Source organism: Alexandromys fortis, unplaced genomic scaffold (genome assembly GCF_014885135.2).
Source record: "Alexandromys fortis isolate MF-2015 unplaced genomic scaffold, M_Fortis_MF-2015_v1.1 scaffold_46, whole genome shotgun sequence".
Lineage (NCBI taxonomy): Eukaryota > Metazoa > Chordata > Mammalia > Rodentia > Cricetidae > Alexandromys > Alexandromys fortis.
The window spans coordinates 7,496,092-7,512,654 of NW_026067919.1; the positions used below are offsets into that span (position 1 = coordinate 7,496,092).

General features: G+C 48.0%; 1 protein-coding gene across 1 annotated transcript; it reads left to right on the top strand.

Annotated features, from left to right (window-relative positions):
• Nucleotides 1-4,115: 4,115 nt before the first annotated feature.
• On the top strand, nt 4,116-11,491 carry Gpr15lg (G protein-coupled receptor 15 ligand). The gene is made up of 4 exons (XM_050140721.1): nt 4,116-5,458; nt 7,134-7,214; nt 10,288-10,332; nt 11,012-11,491. Exons 1-4 carry the CDS (start codon nt 5,389-5,391, stop codon nt 11,095-11,097), a joined length of 282 nt encoding a protein of 93 aa, XP_049996678.1. The 5' UTR covers nt 4,116-5,388; the 3' UTR covers nt 11,098-11,491.
• The last annotated feature ends 5,072 nt before the right edge of the window (nt 11,492-16,563 follow it).

The following is a 16,563-nucleotide window of genomic DNA, read 5'->3' on the forward strand; positions in this document are numbered from 1 at the left end:
CAAAAGGGAGGTTTTTGTTTTCTCACTGGTAAATTAGTGAGGATAAAAGTAATTTGGTAAGAAAATGGGTAGTCTGGTATATTTTAGTATAACTGCCCCTGGTTAGTATTTTATGTGTATGAGTGTTGTGCCTGTATGAATATATGTGCACCATACATGTGTATGGTGCCTTCTCTGGCCAGATGCCAGATTCCTTGGAACTGGAGTTACAGACACTTGTAAGCTGCCTTGTACGTCTGAGAGTCAAATCCAAGAGTCCTCTGGAAGAGCAGCCAGTGCCTGTAACTGCTGAACTTTTCTCTCCAGTCCCTGGGTAATATTTAAACATGGAATGCATATAGAGAGATGGCCCCAAAACCATCGAAACACTTGAGGAAGCTCCTAGGGGAACTGTCAGACCCTCTGTGGCCCTGGCCTTAAGCTTTCGATTCCTCGTGACCCAACATGCTTTGCAGCCTTGAATCTTCCAGCCGAGCTGGCTTTACTCCAGGACGGCCCATCTCCAGCAGCTCCACATAGGTCTCTATCCTATTCTGGGGCCTCTAGTGGTGGGGAAGCAAGAAGATGCCTCTGCTGGTGAATAGCAAGGGACAGAACAGATGCCAACAGGATTCATCCTGAGCCTTCTTGCTGTTCTTCAATCCGAAGCAGAAACCTTTGCCACTCATGCTCTGTCTATACCCTCCTTCCTTCCAGAGCTATTATGGGCTCTGCTTGTCCTCATCTCTCTCCTTCACAGTCCATGTGTTCATGGCCGCTGGCGGCACATGTACTCTGGAGGCAGAGGCAAGCGGATGTCTGAGATCCAGCCTGGTCCAGAAACCTCCAAGACAGCCAGGACTACATGGAAACTACCTCGAAAAATTCACATGTACAAATGTTGTCTGTCTCCTGTTATTACTAAGGAAGACCTGAAATTCAATGTGTATGTGTGCCTAGGGAGAAGGTTCCTACCAAAGCATCAGATGTCTTTTAACACGGGCAGTGCCTGGATACCATCTGGAGACAGGTCGTGATTGGAAAAGGAAGAGCTAGCCACCTTAGTTCCGGATCTATATCCTAAGAGAGTGAAGTCAATATGTGGAAAAGGTATTTGTGCCCCTGTATTCCTCACAGCCCTGTTCACAATAGCCATGGTAGAGAATCAACCTGAGTGTCCATCAGTGGCTGAGGAGAGAAAAGGCATCTGGTATATATGTCTAACATAATCCTACTAGCCCTGAAAAGTGTAAATTTGCAATAAGCGACAACCTGGGTATTGTGTTAAATGAAATAAACGAGGCACAGAGCTGAGAGGCGGATCTCTGTGAGTTTGAGTCCAGCCTAGACTACAGAGCAAGTTCCAGGGCAGCCAAGGCTACACAGAGAAATCCTGTCGCGGGGGTTGGGGGGGAGAGGGAGCGGAGCACAGAAACAAAAAGTTCATATATGAACTCTAAAACTGTTACACTCGAGCAAAGCAGTGAACGGGAGGTGGGCTGTTTCCATCACGAGCACACACAGACTGGCATCCAAGCTCCAACACCAACCTGCAGTGGCCATGGAAGTGCAGAGAAAACAGAAGAAAGTCTTCCTGAAAGCCCTTGTGGGCTAGTAGAGAACACAACATTCAGGAAACTTAACCTGTCAGTGAAGTAAACCCCCAGAGCAGCTGCTGCCTCCATGGAAACTCAGGGTAGCCCCAGAATCGAGGCTGTGGGAGAACTAACTGGGGACCAGAAGATGATCTGAAGCTTCACCACAGCAGTGAGAACAGAGGCCAGCCACGCCCTTGTCAAGGGTAGGAACTGAGGGAGAACCTCCACGACCGCACCCCAACCTCAACACATCCAATAGCCTTGTTATTAGCAACATAATGTCCGCAAGCAGGCACGAACAAGTGCATAGAATGAAGGCCTATGAGGAAACGGAGTTGAGGGTAGCTGTAAACAATGCCAACTTGCTGGGCTCCCTCCCCACTGCGCAGGCACACTAGAACTCTGCAGAACAACAGCTCTTGGGAACCTGCCAAACCTAGCTGCAAGTGAGAGACCCTCATCACTGCAAGGCCAAGCAAAACTTTACAATTCCCCAGGATCAAGCAGAGGGCGAATTCCATGCAGCCCTGAGGAAAGGCTGGGGCCTGGAACCTCTTGTCACTCTCCATTAGTGGCTGCTCTGCAGTTTGCCAAGCACACAAAGAGGGAGAGTCATTTCTGGTCAACCACGAGGTCTCTAAAGAAGAGGTAGGTGCCGCCTGAGGTATGGAACTCAGGCCAAAGAGTGAGCAAGCTGGGCGGGGAGCCTGCCGGTGGCTTTGTCCTCTCTGCTCTTAGAAACGACAAATATGATTTGAAATGTTTGTCTTCCTTATAAAATCCCCCTTGTTTTAGGTGTGCCTTCAGAGAGTCTCTTCTCTGGATGGTTGCCAAGTTTTCAAAGTCATCGTTGGAAATCATCCAAATCTGGGCATTTCTTTTCTTCCATACTAAAATTGCATACGCCTGAGACTAGCATTAAGACGCTGTTCATTTTCGCCTCTCCCGGCTCGACATGCGATTCTGAACACTCTGAAAGGCCAGAGGTGTTTCTTCCTTTATATCTCTGAAATGTTAAAAGTGAAAATCAGGGAAGCGTGGTTGTCCCTTGGGCTGAGCTTGGAGTGTATGTTATATACCCTGCACTATTTTAATTTGCCTCAATGTGGTTTTGTGAGCATTTGAAAAGGAGGCAGAATCCCAACACAGGACTCAGTTCTTCCCCTGAAACTTGTGACCCTAGGAAAACCTGCAGATGTGAGAATTGTGTGTTGTATGGGTGTCAGGCAAAGCGCCCAAGATAGGCAATTCCCTTAACTGAACACTGCCCTTGTGACTTTGTCCTGTCATGAGGAGCAGGCAATGCTAAAAACCAAAAGTCTGTTTCTGGTTTCATAGTAGAGTGCTGAGAAGTCCCAGGAGGATGATGGGAGACTGGCCTAATGGGTCAGAAGACCCAGGCAGCCCTCCCCTAATCACTACGCAGTCTGTGTTCAGGAACATCTCCAGAGCTGGTGCCCAGGAAAGAGGTGGGCAGCACTGTTAGAAAAAGGGTGAGTATTTTCTAGAAGTGATAACTAAGGGCAAAGAGCAGCTTCGCTGGAAGAAAGGTAAGGACAGGTCTAATATGACGTACAGTCCTACAGACCAGGAACCTGAACTAGTTTCTGTGGGTGAACTAACAAGAAAGTTCTTTCACACCTAAAAAAGCATGGGCTGCTGGTCCAAATGTCCCCTGAATGTTGTTTTCTCATCAAACCATTCTGAGCACAAGCCTAAACTGCTTCTCTATCCCCACAACAAACAGAGCCCCAGGGTTAAATGTACCATGGGACAGGCACCATCAACAGGCGATGTCTGACTTGTCTACCAGGATCCTGGGGAGTTGGATAGAATGTGACACCCTCCTGTGGGACCTGCTAGGTTAGGAACCAGCTATCTACTCCTTCATTACTACCAGTATGTCCTATCAAGACAAAGGAGAGCTGTCACCCCACCATAAGGGCAATCTCAAGTTTCGTGTGTGTTCACACAGGCGGGGACAGACACATTAAGGCTCCCGGAAACCTTGATGGTTTCCAGAAGGGAGTTCCTACAGGCTGGCCCACCTTCCAACACTTCACACTTCTTAGCCAGAGTCACCTGCTGCCCTGTGCCCACCCATGTGGTGAGCCCCTCCCATATATGTTCCTTGTACACTCTTGGCTGGAAGGACGTGGCATGCTTCTCAGTGCTTTGTTTCTTTGATCTGAGGGTGTGCAATGTAGTTAGTTCTCCTCTCGTACTTAACCTCTTCATGCCAGAGCCTTAATCATCCAACCACAGCTGGAATGAAAGCCTGACCTACGGTCAGGTGCTCAGGTGCTTTCAACTCTCAATGCAACCAAGGCATGGCGGAGCTCTGTGCCACCCTCAGCTGCTCAGAGATGCCCACAAGTCACAAAGATGCCACAGAGCTGCAGTGTCTACTCTGCTCTCCTTTGGCTCCATGGGTTCAGGCCGTCTGTCTGTCTCTCAGACCTCAGTCTGAGAGCTAGCAGTCAACACCAGCCACCATCATCACCAGAGCCGCTGGGAAAGCCTGGGAGAGAAGATTCCAGGGTTTGTCCAGAGTTGGGTAAAGACCCAGCAGAGTGTATGGGAATTGCCCACCGACTATCTCTCATAGCCTGGAGATCTCCTGATTTCTCTTACCCTTAAGACCAGGGCCTGGCACTTGCTGAGGTGCCCATACAATATTGCTGAAGGTGCCCGGTGCTTGCCCTGCCCTACGGGAAGCTGCACTTCATTCACTCCCTAGGCTTGGGCATGTGTCTTTGAGACCACACAACCATTCCTAATAGAAAAAGGAGCCCTAGGTGTCAAGTCATCTGTCTACCCAACCAAAAGACACCATGCCTGTGGTCGAGGACGTTCACCACAACCTGATCTGCCATACCAGCCACTACTCTAACCCACCCTATCTACTCCATCTCTGCATGACCTTCTCCCCTTCCTCCCGCAAATGACTAAGCAACGTCTTTCATGGGCATTTGGCATGATACAATGTAGGGTGACAGTCACCTTTTTGCACAGCCATCTCCAGGGCCAGGCACAGTGGTTGAGAGCACATCTCAGCAAAGAGCATGTGTCTAAGGGATGGGTGACCTAGCATCCTGTATCTGTGACACATTTCCTAATTCCTCCAATCAAATTCTCCCCATGCCAATGCTTTGCTCAGGCAAATGTGTAACACTCTTTTTATCTAAGAACCTTGCCAGTTGCCTACCATGGGCTAGCTGTGGCCACCACACAACCTAACAATGGCACAAGTGCCCAGCTTGGTACAGATGACTTCTGGAGCATGTTCTCATGCATCTCTGTATCCAACCACATATGGACAGCAGACTCAGCGACATTTAATGACAGCAAGTTCAAGATAACACTGCTGATAAGTGGGAGAGAAAGGATTCAAACCCAGACTGTTTGGCTCTCCCTAAGGCTTTGCCTGTGGTTTTATGGCCCCTTTCCCAGCCATATTTGCAAGAAAGCAGGAAGATCTTCATTTGATGGAGTTATTGCTGACTCTAAAAGTTAACGTTCAACCCCGGACAGTGGCTTTTCCTTCTCTAACCACTGAGATCACTACAGCACTCAGGGCTACACATTGACAAGTCCCTGCAACAAGTCACCTAATTCTCTGGCTTCTTGAAGAGCTGGTTTATTGTCCTATTGGGAGGGGCTGACTGTACTTAGGAGACCTCTAGGGCAGGGAAGCCTTGCCTATGGGGGAACGCCTCTCTCTGTCACTCTATAAATGTCTTCCGCAGCCAAAAGGAGGCCTTCAGTGGCGCTGCTCCCTCCCTAGCTGTGAGACTCCAGCTATTTCACCATGAGACTTCTCGCCCTTGCCAGTCTGCTCTGCCTGCTGCTTCTCTGCTTCTGCATTCACTCCTCAGAAGGTAAGGCTACCCTCCGGGCTCTAGTCCCTGAGTACTGATCCCATGGTCTGGGAAGGTTCCAAACAGGAACTAATGGGGATCAGGTCCCAGCAGACAGTCCCGAACCCTGGAAAGAACTCCACAGATATTTTCTCCACCACAGTGGCCAACAGGTAGCTTGAGGACTTCAGGCTTTATAGCTTTCTAATTGCAACCCTACACTCGCAAGCATGCTGAGGGTCTGTCTACTGTGTAAACTAAGGCTTTGGGCATGAGATGTATAAATTAAGGAGTTTTGACACAACACATATAAACTGAGGACACAACTGGTCCCAGGTATGGTGGAGAGGAAAGTTTTCATTGTAAGTGCAGCCAGAGGCATCTAGAAGAGTCCAGAGTAGAAAGAGGAAGTAGCAAACTGAATAGGGCCAGCAGAATGGACCTGGTCATGAGAGGAGAGAAGGGAGAGGGAGAGAGGAAGACAAAGGAAGCCAAGAGAGAGGACAAAGGAGAGACAGAGTGTCTGGCTGAATTGGCAGGGTTATGTGAAATGGAGAAGCTGGGGGAGGGAAGCCCGTTTAGGGTGGGGGCAGGGCAAGAAGAACCACTGTAGTTGTTACACACTGAGAGAGCCTGGAGGCCGGCATGTGTTTGGTACGTCGATAGAGGCCACCACAGCCAGTTGTCCCTTCTGAAAGTAATAAGAGAATAGTTCCTTTGCTTGAGGAAAACACGCAGAGGAGCTGAATTTGCGTTACTACCTGACACCTATATGAAGCTGGGTGCTTACCACACAAACAGAAGTCTTCTCAGAGAGCTGTTCACTTACCTGAGTCTTGACTGTGAAGTCAGGCGACCTCTGTTGCCACTTGTGTTGTGTTGGGGACAAAGTAAATGAGTATCTCAAATCCTTATGCAAGGAAAGCTCCATGGACAGATGGAATGAGGTTATGTATTATAGGGGGATATGCGTTTGGGATGTAGCTGTGTGTTCCGAAGCGGGAAACATACATGATCTTTCTGTCCCTGTAGAGATGAATATCTCTATCTCTGCCTTTAGGATGTATTTAATTTACTTGCCTATGTGTGGATGTGCCACACGTGTGCAGGTGCCCTCCAGGCCAGCAGAGGGTGCTGGAGTCCTTGCTGTTGGAGTTACAGGTGGTTGCAAGTCACTCAAATGAGTTTTTGGAACCAAATTTGGGTCCTCTAGAAGAGTAGTAAGAGCTCTTAAAACCTGAGTCTCCTTCCTATCACCTTACTGTTTGCTTCCTTCTAAAAGCTGAGTATTGGAGCCTTTTTCTCATACTTAACCTCCAGCTACTTTCTTCCCTCCCCTGACTGACCTCATCCTGTTTTTTGTTTGTTTGTTTTGGACAGTGGTTGCTTGTTTTTAATAATGTCCTTGTTTGTTTGTTTTGCTTTGTTAGTTTATTTTTCAACGCAGGGTTTCTCTGGGAAGCCCTGACTATTTTCACTCTGTAGACCAGCAGGGCCTCGAACTCAGAGATCTGCCTATCTCTGCCTCCCCAGTGCTGGGACTAAGGGAGTGAGCCACCATTGCCCAGCTTTTTAGCAAATGCTCTTGAACTCTGGATCTTGTGAGTGGAAGCCCTCTCAAGTCATCCCCGTACAGATCGGAATGACGGTGGTCCTGGCCTGCTAATTGGAAGATCTGTTTTCTTTTACTTTTCAGGGAGAAGGCATCCCCCCAAGTTCTTAAAATCCAGGCTCTGCTGCTACCCTTTTCCTAGATCCAAACAGCCAAACCGGAAAGGTAAGTAACCTCATCCTGTGTGGGCTGGGAGTGGGAAGATTTCTAGGGTGGTAACGGGACAGGCCAGATCTGTGATCAACCCCAGCCAGTGCCTTGTGTCAAACTCTAGTGCAGAGGAATCACATTCATTCTCGGTCATGCAGAGTTTAGCGTGGTCTGAAGAGGCAACAACTTGGCCATTTACAACTGAACACTTTCTGTCAGTTCAGAACTTTTCTGTCAGAAAAAAAACTCTTAAGAATGGTACAGGGACCCGGCATGGTAGCAAATAATCCCAGAATTTAGAGAAGCTAACAAAAGATGATGATGAATCCTGCAAGCAGCTGCACAATGAATTTAAGGCTCGAGAGCTGGGGATATGGCTCAGTCAGTGGAGGAATGCTTGCCTAAAAAGTCCAGGGTCCTGAGTTCAATCCCCATTGGAAGAAAAAGAGAAGGAGAGAGGAGAGGTGGGGAAGCACCCATCCCTGGGTGGGTGAGAGGCCTCGGGAGGAAGATTGGGAACCTGAAAGCAGATGGTGGAAAATAGGAACAGGGTACAGAGGAAGCGGCAAGCAAAAAGAGCAGAGACAGGGGAAACTACAGAATGGGGGGGGGGGGAGCCCAGACCATCTGCAAACCATAGCCCTCCAGTAGACCTGCGTGAGCGTCTCCAGTCAGTGTGTGGAGTATATGGGGTGCAAAAAACTCCAGTTTGGCAGAAGAAAAACAGCACCCAGAGATGTAGACAGGCACACTGAGGCTCAGTTTGACACCAGCATGGCCATGATCGGTATGAGGCCTGGAAGAGCCAGGCTGCCCTCTCCCAGACCCAAAAAAGATAACAGTGGGTAGTGATGAAGATAGGCCCAGGCCCAGACCTCTAAGCTCGCAGATCCCAACACTGTGACTCTAGGCCAGCAGCAGGCTGAAACTCTTGAGTTGCTGGCCCAGGATGGGTAGTTAGCATGGCTGGAACTTTGCGACTTTTGTACAGAGAGTCTTAGAGCTTAGAGCAGGCAGAGGCCTGTGGGAAGGCTGCAGAGCTCAGACCATACATGGCCTAACTTTAATGGAGGGCCTGTGTCTCAGCTCTCCACAAGTGCTAGTTCTTGGGAGTCCAAGGCTTCTGCAGGCAGTAGCTCCTGAAGGCCATGACCTAGACTCAGAGTCCTGCCTTCCAAGGACTGTGTCTTCCAAGGACTTCCTGACTTCATGTGAACAAAGAGGGAGACAGAATAAGGAAGACGGGATAGTTCCAACCTCCGTACCCGTGAGAGTCTGAGAGCCCCTCCTCCGCACTGCCATCACACCCAGTCAGGGCTGGGTAAAAATAACCACTTCTCTCACACATTCCTTGTGAATAACCAAGTGTGAGGCACCCGCCTAGGCAAGGTGGAGGGTGAGCACTGGTTGCCAGCAGCTCTGCTTCCCATGGGAGTTTGTGAAATGAGGTGCAAATGGAGGGGAGAGAGGTGCCACCTCCCCACTGAGGGTGGCTTGCTGGAACCTGTCATCCCCTCTAGCCCCTCCCTGTATAGATAGAGACACAGAGGCAGAAGAGAAAAGAGAAACTGGGGAGAAGAAGGGGGTCACACGCATTACACATACCCACATACCTACAACTACACAGATGCAAGTACATGCATTCATACACATGCACACCACGTAATTACACACTACACACACAAACCTACACACACCACACTGGCTGCAGGATCCAGCTTGGTGTTGTTGAGAAGTTGGTAGGGTTGTATCCACAGAGCAGACGGCATCAGGGCAAGCCCATGACACCCTGTAAGCCTGTCTTGCTGTCACAGTGGAAGAGGCTAGGATTCCAAGGTAGCAGCACCCACCCCAGAGCCCATGAGTGTTGTGTATATTTGTGTCTAAAGTTGCATGACACATAGGTGCTGTGTATGTAGTATTTGTATACGCATCTATGTTCATGTGTGTGTGTGTTGTGTGTGTGTGTGTACCTCTTCTCCCTCCAGCTTCTCTTTTTTCTCCTGACTCTTCGCTGCTGCTGATTACCCAATACCTAACCCAGAGAACATGTTTGCCCAGGCTTGCTGCTTCCACCCAGCATCTCCCAGAACAGACCCTAAGATCCAGAGAGAAGGAATGAGGAGATGAGTCAGGGTGTTGGGCAATCAACAGCGGGATTTCAGGGTGTTCCGTGTTGCTGTCGATTAGTCTCCTCCGCCTGGTTCGTAGACTTGAGAGCACTTCCCACCTTCTATGAGAAAGGAAATTTGCATCAGCTGAGACAATAGAGGCACTCAGAATGGCTGCTGCTCATCCTAAAACCGGAGCTCTGCTTTGCCCTGAGCCCTGATGTGCAAGGCTTGCATTCTGGGTGGAAGTAACACAAACAGCTTTGAAAGTTAGCAGGATAAATGAATGGCAGTCTGGCGGATGTGACTGCATTTACCAGCTTACTAGGAGATGGGACAGAGTTTTCCTAAAGCAGTTTTGCAAACTGTAGAGTGGCCTACATAGAACACTGTCCAGGCAGCACTTTCGAATAGCACATCAGTACACCACTGATACAGTGGGCTGCTGAGGGGCTCAGACAATGGCCAGAGTCAGATGCTTAGCTTCTCAGACCCCACCAGATCAAATTTAGGATCTAGGAGCCTTTGTTAGGACACCTGCCTTCTACATGTCACAAGGTCACCAGAGGCAGCTTCTGGGAGGCCATATGGACCGGGTCCTGAGGATTTGTGCCACACTCCCTGTTTCAAAGCTCAACAAAATGAGTTAACCCACAGGAGCAGACTCGGGGTAGGATTCTAAAGACCTCATACACACACACACACAAACACACACACACACACACACACACACACACATACTACCCCTGCCTGCCATGCAGCTGTCTCTGTCTTTAAAAGGGAATTTAACTGGTTATCCACTGGGGAAGAGGGACCACTTGAGGATCTTAGAATAGCAATACAAGGGTGGACATACAATATATAAACCCAGAACAATAAACCCTAGGTAGGAGGCGGTGGCTAGAATAGGCAATACTACTGCCAAGAGGTCCAATTAGAGGAAACAATTTCCTGATCCTTGTAATTCTATTCATTAGCCTTGGCTTCGCAAGAAGTTGTCCTCACCGTGGAAAACCAAAACAGTAAGTACAGTTTTCAGTGAGTTTGCATGTCAGATAGGTGTGTCTTTCTGTGATGAAATCATATTCATTTGTTTATTTATTTGCTCATTTGCATATTTGTGATAGCCTCCTGGGGTCTTATTTGTGCTTATTGCATGAGGTTGAGGATGAATAGGGTACTTAAAGTTTGATTTCACTAATATTTACATCCACTAACACTTCTGATTCTTGCAAGACTCCTGAAAATTCGCTACTGTTAAGGGTTCTTATTTTTATGAATGAGGGGCCAAACAGCAAAGAAGTTTCAGGAAACTTGTGGAATGTCTAGTCAGCTGAAGGCTAGTTAATGTTTCAGGCTTTGAATCCAAGCAGTTCAGCCTCAGCTTCCATGCCATTAACCTCCATACTACAATGCAGATAGGAATAAACCTGAAACACAAAAGAAAAATAATCTCACTGCCATTACTTCATAGCCCTTTTAGTTCTCACTCAAGTAACTTTAGTTCAATGTTATTTTAATTAATGCCAGAAAGGGCCCTGTAGGTTCCAGAGAGGGCAGTAAGATCCACTTATTTGATTTCTTTCAACTCTTTTGTGTAAGAATGTGCCTTAACTATGTCTTCTTCTCTTCACCCTATTCTATCCACTTCACTTTGCCTTCCCGTGCCCCTTCTTCTTGTCGGCTGTCTCTCATCACCAGGAAACTACACCAGGATCTGCAGACTATGCAAAAGTAAGCCACCATCCAAGTCCTGGGTGGTACCCGGTGCTCTCCCACAGGTATAGAGCACCTGAAGCCTAGCTGCACCCAGATGACCTTCACGCCCAGCTGTGGAGACACCAGAAGCTTTGATTTGTCCCCTGCCAATTTTCATGGCACCAGTGAACTGTAACACTGGAAGACTTCACTTCAGAGACCCAGGAACATTCCAGAATTCTCTAAGTTCTGGTTCCAATGGTACCACCAACCTTCAGAGTCACCATGATCTAGGCTCAGCCCATGTATCTTCATGGCTCCTCCAAAGTGAAAGTCAAAGATTCCTCCTGTGGGAGCTACAACTCTAGAGATTTCAAAGGTGGCCAGAGTACAGAATACCAAGAACCTCTATGTGATCAGCCAGGACTACAGCGTCTCAGGCACCCACAGCGAGTCCCAAATTTCTAACCTTTAACCAATGGTCTTCGAACCAACTCCTGTAACTTCCTGATGTTTGTCATCAGGAGAGTACCAAAAATAATAAATAATAAATTGGCATAAACACTATGCGTGGAGCATCCTTGTCTGGGAAAGTAATGTGGCCTGAACTACAACATTGTGCTAAGAGAAAAGTGTCTGAAATAGCTTGGTGGCTACTCCATCACAGACCAGTCTTACAGTAAGAAAGAGACAGTAGTTCAAACACAGAGCCCAGTCTTTGGCCAGGTTTCTCTGTAGGCTTGACAGTCCAATTTTCTGTAAAATAGACATGAGAGGAGCAAGCCACCAGGGGTAGAGTCCCTGCAAAGTGCTAGGCTTAGAAAGGCCCAGCAAATGCCCCATCCTGGAGCAGTGTTTATCTCCACAGTGAGCAAAGAGCTCAAAGGAGACAGGTGGCTCAGGTCTAAGAGGCTTGTCTCAGTAAAGCTCCTTCTAAGCGGATTCTCCCAGTAAGGTGACAAACCCCCTTTCCTGTATTCCTGCCAGGCCTGGGTGAAAACACTAGGCCCATCAGGTGTGAGTCTGATAGGCAGAGCTTCTCTGGGGACAGTCAGGCCCAGGCTAATCAGAGCCTGTGTCTTATCATGGGCCAGCTTTCCACCTCCCTTTCATAGCTGTCCCCTTCCTCCCTCCCTCCCACCCCGCTCCACTTACCCATTCCTAGGGAGAACAGATGCCGCACTGGGTCCCATGAATCAAAGAGCAAGGCCCTCTGACATCTGAGAGGAAGAACAGGAGGTGACAAGTATAAGAGTCCATTCACGGTGCTTTCACACCTTCTCAGGAGCTCCTCATGACTGAAATCCCTACCTTCTTGGCAATGGGAGGGCTGTTAGCTTCTGTTTCTCATCCTTATATCCCCTCCGTTCTCCCTTGAAAGAAACAATGAAACCCACGTCTACTGTCTACTTGGCTCTACTAGGAGAAAGAAAGATAAGAGTTCAAGGACAAGCCCATCCCATTCTCACAATGGGCACAAGGAGGAAAACACACAATAGAAGCCTCAGTATCCCTGAGGGGTGGGGGACAAGACAGTTAGCATGAGTAAGTTACAAAAGGACTCAGTTGGTCGTTTGAGAAATGAGCAGTTTTGTGAGGAGGGGGGCAGTAGGGACTACAGTCCCACAGTTCAAAGCTTCTTCCTGACAAAGGCTACTATGGAGGTCCGCCTTCTAGGGACACCAGCCCCAGAGCAGCCAAGGTCATAAGAATCAAAAAGGAACTACGATCAGGTACCTGCTCCTCCCCAACACACCCCCACCTCTGCCTCATGTATATCCTTTGCCTAGGGAATAAAAGAAATCCTGAGTCTACTATAGTTTCTACATGGAATTTGCTCACTGTTGAACCTCAACAAAGACCATCAACCCAGAAGGTGGATACTGATTCTCACAGACCAAGCATCTCCTTCCTCTTCCACTGGCTTCCAGCATCAGCACCATGGACTTTTAAATATTCCAAGTAGTGAAGAGTTTTGTTCACAAAGAGCAGACAGGAAACCAAACACATAGACATGATTGTAAAATAATAAGATATAGTGATGTTTTGCTTATGATCTAACAAATAAATCTTGCTCAAAGATCAGAGTACAAAGCTAACCTCACTAGTCATCTATACCACCAGGCAGTGGTGTTACACACATTTAATCCCAGCAGCCACACTAGTTAGCCATAGAGGCCGGGCGGTGGTGGTGCACACCTTTAATACCAACACTAGAAAAAAATATATAAGGAGGAACAAGACAGAAACTTGCTCTCGTTTCAATCTGAAGATTTCGTAGAGGTAAGAACTTTCTAGTGGTTGGTTGCTTTGCTTTTCTGATCTTCAGTTTGAATCCCAATATCCGGGTTTTTATTATTCATGCTACAATAAGTCTACAAGTCACATATTGATGCCTTTCTTAGCTTCTTGAAGAATCTAGGCATGCTTAGAGGATAGAGTAGGGTTATTAGAGAAAGTGTATGATTTTCATGGCAACTAAAAGAGTCCATGGTCCCTGAAGAGCTGGGATGCTTGGTGCAGTTGATAGAGCATGAATGTCTGAGACGGATTTGGGGATCAAGCAATGGCTCTGTCACACAAACATTTATGTGATATTAGATGAGGTCAGGTGGCTTCTCAGAGCCCGAGTACCTCATTTGTAAAACACTGTAAATTACCGTCACATCTTCCAGATTCTCTGCATGACAGTGGTCACCAGAAGCCTTGGCAGCATAGTGAGCGCCTGCTGCCTCCTCAGCACTAGAGGGAGACTAGGGAACCTGGCCCATCTCCCTTTGGTGTGTTCACGGTGAGCATGTATATTACATAGATAAGATCACATGTAGATGAGGCAATTCACATGCAGATTGTGTGTGTGTATATACAAATGATTAGAGATAGCTGTGTGAACATGTATGAGGAAAAGAGACTGTGTCTTAGCACACTCTACTACAACCTGTGGGGTGTGACCCCTTTGGCAAACGTCTATCCCCCCAAATATTTATATTATGATTCCCAGCAGTAGCAAAATTACAGTTATGAAGTGGAAATGAAAATAATGTTATGTGTGCGGGGTGATCACCACAGCATGAAGAACCATATTAAAGAGCTCCAGCATTAGGAAGCTTGAGAACCATTGCTTTAGTAGATCAGATGAAGGTAAAGGTAGGGGCTTGTGTTGACGTGTTGACGGGGTGACCTGAAACACACATGCATGCCAGGTTGGGAGCTGACATTCTAAGTATTGGTTATCAACAGCTGGGCCAGCTGCTGTAAATGCATCGGAAGAAGAGCTGTGAGAACCCGAATTAAAGATGGCCCAATTTGGAAGGGCATATAAGGAGGTTAGGAGCTCATGAGTCACCCTACAGGTGATGGGCAGAAGGGCATGCAAGGAGTCTTGGGGCTTATAAGACACCCTGTAGGTGTTATGGGCATTTGGGGGGTCAGGTGAAGTGGTATATGTGAAGCTGTATATGTAACAATCAATCTCTGAGATCCACACAAATGATTTCCCTCCCCGAGGCACCAAACCAGCCTCCAGGCAGCATGCAGACTCTCTACACTGTAAGAACAGGATTATGGGACATAATCAGAGCCACTAGGGAGAGCTGCTACATTTGTGTGTTTTGAGGACAGGGCCACATCAAGTCTTCTCAAGTACCCCCTTCCCCACTACCTGATACTTTCCTGATTTTAGTATTAAAAGTCTTCCATTCCTGGAAATCCTCAAGGCATAGGTAAACTCAGATGAGTGGCAACCCCCCCCCCCCCCCCCGCAGATCTTATACATTTGTGGACAGGAAGCCTCTTTAAGGAAAGGACTATACAGTAAGTATGAAATTACAGTTCTGGAAGGACAGGTGAGTGATCGAAGGGCCTGAAGTTTAAACTTTCAATAGTTTTGTGACTACGTACATAAATCATAGAGCGTTTCAACTTGACAGCCAACACTAACCAGTTATGACTCCAACCTCTGCCCCTCTTTGGATAGGTGAGTCTATGCAGTGGTTTGAATGAAAATGACCCCTAGAGGCTCCTAGAGAGTGGTATTAGTAGGAGGTATGGCCTTGTTAGAGTATATGTGATCTGTGTGTCACTGGAGGTGGGCTTTGAGGTTTCAGAAGCTCAAGTCAGGCCAAGCGCCACTTGCTCTTCCTGCTGCCTGCCAATCAAGATGAGGAACTCTTGACTCCTTCTCTAGCACCATGTCTGTCTGCATGCTACCATGCTTCATGCCACGATGACCATGGATTAACTCTCTAAACTGTGAGCCAGCCCCACTGAAATGTTTTCCTTTATAAGAGTTGCTGTGTTCATGGTGTCTCTTCACAGCAACAGAAGCCCATGCCAACACAGCTTAGATAAGTTTTTTCTTGGTTTAAAAACTTTACTCTGTAAAGCATGAGCAATCACACCAGGAACACTGTGCAGGCTAAATGAGACACAAAGTTGAGAGTATGTACGTACACACACACACACACACAAACATGGCAGGCATGTGGCCTACATGTCTTCTCTGTTCCTCTCCAGTGCAAGTCTCTTGATAGAATGAACTGTGACAACAGAGAAGTCAGAGGCCAGAAGGAACCTCTTAGGGAGGAGATGGTGGACAAGATGCGGGGAGAATCAGGTCTTCTCGGCACACCAGCATGATACCTGCTTCAGGAACCCTTAAGTCTGAGCAATCACCAGCAAGCCCGCCCGTCTTGCATACTCCGTGTAGGACCTGCCTTTTTCCAAGCATCTAGAAAAGCTAAGAATCAGAAGTATCAGTGGGATGCACTGTGCCCACTCTCAGCCAAAGGCCCAGCAGAGTTCAGATAAAGCCTTTGGTCAGACTTACCCAGAATTTGCTGCACTTCTCAGGTGTCCTGATTCAGCACCGCCCTGATGCTCATCCTTGCCGAGAGTTGATGGGGGGGGGGAGCTGGTCCAAGGGATATAGGTGCCCTGCTTCTTGAAGTACTCTGGAGCGGGGGTGGAGGGGTGGGGGATAGGGGTGGGTGTTGGATATGCTGAGAGCTCCAGGGAGCTTGCAGAGGGTCTCCGTTCTCGACCGACACAGACAGCATTCCGTGGGCAGCTTTGAAAGCAACCTAGTTTCAAGCCATCACTCAAGCTTTGCCTTACTCCTCATCCCACCTCATCCCACCACGGAGAAGGGTACAGGGGATATCTCTGCTCACACTCTAATGTTAGTGGGGAAGGAGGGTCCAAGTCAGGAACACTCGTGGGATTTTCTGCGTTCCAACTCCGTTCCGATAGAACCCCCCCATACTCTCGCTCTTTTGGTCTAACTCAAAGCAAAGGGACCTGTTTGAACTGCCAAGGCGGTACTGCTTTTCATTGCCCGTTCTTTTCTCTCACCACCGCCGTCCTCACTGCCCTGGAAGAGGCTGGGCTGTTTTTCTGCTCACTGTTTTATGTTCATGAATGCTCTGATCAGAAAGGTCTGACCTTCCTGAAAGTCTCCAGAAAAAGTTAAATACAGCAGGAAAATTCCTGCGCAGCCGGAGCCCCACCAAACCACGGGAAACCCCGAATTTCTTGAGGCTTGCTCAAGGTAGTCT